At 40.6% G+C, this 3,443-nt stretch overlaps 1 protein-coding gene across 1 annotated transcript; it reads right to left on the bottom strand.

Moving 5' to 3' along the window:
- Nucleotides 1–861: 861 nt before the first annotated feature.
- LOC138899919 (uncharacterized) lies at nt 862–2,984 on the bottom strand. The gene is made up of 2 exons (XM_070186620.1): nt 2,361–2,984; nt 862–1,335 (listed from the first exon to the last, which is right to left on the bottom strand). Exons 1-2 carry the CDS (start codon nt 2,982–2,984, stop codon nt 862–864), a joined length of 1,098 nt encoding a protein of 365 aa, XP_070042721.1.
- Nucleotides 2,985–3,443: the final 459 nt, after the last annotated feature.

Raw genomic sequence — 3,443 nt, 5'->3', positions numbered from 1 at the left:
CAGCTCTCTTTTACTTTATTCTAAATGATAATTGTTTTTGTTTGCCATTATGTATATCTTTGAAAACCTAACTTTGTTATTGGAATACTTTTGATAACTTGATTGTTTAGGAACGTAGGCAAATCAAGACTTGTAGGTAAAGAGTAAACTAGATTAAATAGTTCATCTACCTTAATCACTTCAATGTTTTGAGCATTTATAATTTAACACTAAACCTATCTATAAACAAGCAACCCTTATTTATACTTACTGCTAACTAATTTCAATGGTTTTGAGTTTGGACAGATTCGAAAAAAACCCTCTTCAAAAAATTATCAAACAAGTTGCACATGATGCAAGAACTATTTTCAGTAAGCAATCATACAACTTTGCTCGCAAGAAAAAAACATCGATGAGTTTTAAAATACAAGGCTTAGCTAAAACAGACTTTGAAAACCAATGTATATCCAATTTTCAACTCAAGGCTCATTTTTAAGGTAACCTCTAAGATATAAAGACTTATAAATAACGCCATTCTTTATAAGAGAAATACGCAATCTTTTTCAAGACAAGGAGCCTTCAAATAAGACCCAAATAATTTGTCACGATCCAAAATCCACAAGTTGTGATGACACATAACCCAACCCGCTAGGTAAGCCAACAGCCACATGATATCAATGAAAATGAAACAACATGGTCTAATAACTCAACAGCAGAAGAATACCATAAAAATATCTGAGAATAAAGTCTAAATGCTACTAGAACCAACCCTAATATCTGGTGTCTCGGGACAAAAATTGGTCGAAGGAAAAAAGAGTGCAGCACATACTTTCAGTTTGGCACGAATCATCAACAATGATACCTTTTGAGGTGAGTCACATTTCAATTTCTAGGTAATTTGACTCCATCTTGATTTTTCAATTCAAACGAACCTTTACCGATGACAACTGAAACCCGATAAGGCCCTTCCCATATTTGTCCCAACTTCCCTTTGTTAACTTCCTGAGTGCTTCGAGTTACTTTCCTCTGAACCAAATCTCCAACTTTGAAATAACGAACATTCGCCCTGCGATTGTAATACCTTTCCATCCTTTGCATTTGGGCCACCATCGTTACGTATGCCAGGTCCCATTGTTCTTCAAGCAAATCTAGCTTCACCAGGAATGCTTCATTGTTTGCTTCTTCATTCGCCCGAGAAAACCTCAAAGTTGGTTCCCCTACTTCTACCGGTATCAGAGCCTCCAAGCCGTATACGAGAGAAAAAGGTGTTTCTCCCGTGCTTGACTTCGTCGTGGTCCAGTATGCACACAACACCCCTGGTAGCTCATCTGGCCACTTGCCCTTAGCATCTTCTAACTTATTTTTAAGATTTTGAATAATTATCTTGTTGGTCGACTCCGCCTACCCGTTAGCACTTGGGTGGTACGGTAAGGAGGTAATTTGTTTGATATTTAACCCTTCCAAGAACTTTGTGACTTTTGAACCTACAAACTACGGCCCATTGTCACAAGTAATCTCCTTCGATGTTCTGAATCGGCATATTATGTGGTCCCTTATGAGTCGACCACTTAGCGCCCTCCGATCTTTTGGTAAGGACCTGCTTCAACCAATTTAGTGAAGTAATTAGTTAAAACTAAAAGGAATCTCACCTTCCCGGGTCCTGGTGGTAAAGGACAAACTATGTCCATTCCCCATTTCATGAATCGCCATGGCGACACTACCGAATGCAAAGTACCGCTGGTTGATGCACCAACTATGCATGACGCTGACATTTGTTGCACTTTTGTACGAATGCCTTTGCGTCCTGTTCCATTCAGGGCCAATAATGTCTAGCCCTGACCAACGTGAGAACTAACGAGTCTACATCGGAATGGTTTCTGTAGGCTACTTCGTGAACTTAGGACTTATCTCATCACATAGTCCGCCTCTGATGCCTTTAGACATCAAGCGAGCGGTCCTTAGAATGATCTCCTATATAACTGCCTATAAACGAGGCAGTAGCGAGCTACTTTGGTACACAGCGCCCGATACGCCTTTGGTTCTTCGGGTAATTTACTATGTCTGAGATATTCAATGAACTCGTTCCTCCAGTCCCAAATTAAGTTTGTTGAATTTACTTCACAATAACCGTCAACATCTAACACCAAATGCAGCAATTGGACGACCGTACCAGAATTTGATCCTTTCATCTCTGTGGACGACCCTAAATTAGCCAATGCATCTGCTTCCACATTTTTTTTCGTCGGAATGTGGACGATTGACCATTCTCTGAATTGTGCAAGTAATGCTTGAAGCTTATTCAAGTACTATTGCATACGCTCGTCCTTTGCCTCAAAAATCTCATATACTAGGTTGACCACCAGCTGGGAGTCACATTTTACCTCAGAACCTAGTCCACGATCTAGTTCAAGTCCTATAACCAAAGCCTCATACTCGTCTTCATTGTTTGTTAATGGTACAGTTCTGATGGCATGTCTTAGGATCTCTCCCGAGGGCATGATTAAAACTACCCCGAGATCAGACCCTTTTACGTTGGAGGCTCCATCCGTAAACAAGGTCCAAACTCCCGATGTTGTTCCCGATACCAGCACTGCTTCCTTTGCGGCCAAAGGCATTAATCCCAGACTGAAGTCGGCCATGAAGTCGGCAAAAACTTGTGACTTGATTGCAATCCTGGGCTTGTACTCAATGTCGAATTTGCTAACCTTGACTGTCCATTTAGCCAAATGGCCTGACAACTCGGGCTTATAAAGGACATTCCTTAAGGGAAAGGTTGTCACAACGGATATTGGGTAGCATTGAAAGTAAGGCCTAAGCTTTTGAGAAGCAACTACGAGAGCTAAGGCCAGCTTTTCGAGGTGCGGATAACTAGTCTCCGCTCCTGATAAAACTTTACTAATGTAATAAATAGGAAATTGCATACCTTCTTCTTCTTGAACCAAAACGACATTTTTCGCTACCTTCGAGACTGCTTGATAAATTAGCAGTTGCTGCCTTCCTCCCATTTTGACAATAACTGAGGGCTAGACATGTACCTTTTTAGGGTCATTCAAATACTGTTGGCATTCCAGAGTCAATACAAAGTCGTTCCACTTTTTCAGAAGTGAAAAGAAGTGGTGGCATTTTTCCGAGGATCTTAAGATGAATCTGCTGAGAGCCGCCAACCTGCCAGTCAGCCTCTGTACTTCCTTCACACTTGTAAACTGGTCCGGGATGTCCTCGATGGCTTTGATTTTGTCAGGATTTACCTCAATCGCTCTTTGCGAGACCAGGAACCCCAATAATTTACCGAAACTAATCCTGAAGGCACATTTCTCCAGGTCGAGTTTCATGTTATGGTTCCGCAAGATGTCGAAAGTATCTTCGAGATGTTTCAGATTATCTCCTGCATTTAAATATTTAACTAACATATCGTCAATATACACTTCCATCGTTTTGCCTATATGTTTATCAAACATCTTATT

The sequence above is a fragment of the Nicotiana tomentosiformis genome, chromosome 10 (genome assembly GCF_000390325.3).
Source record: "Nicotiana tomentosiformis chromosome 10, ASM39032v3, whole genome shotgun sequence".
Classification (NCBI taxonomy): Eukaryota; Viridiplantae; Streptophyta; class Magnoliopsida; order Solanales; family Solanaceae; genus Nicotiana; species Nicotiana tomentosiformis.
The sequence above is the reverse complement of the archived record's forward strand: the minus strand, read 5'-3'. Positions and strand labels throughout refer to the sequence as shown.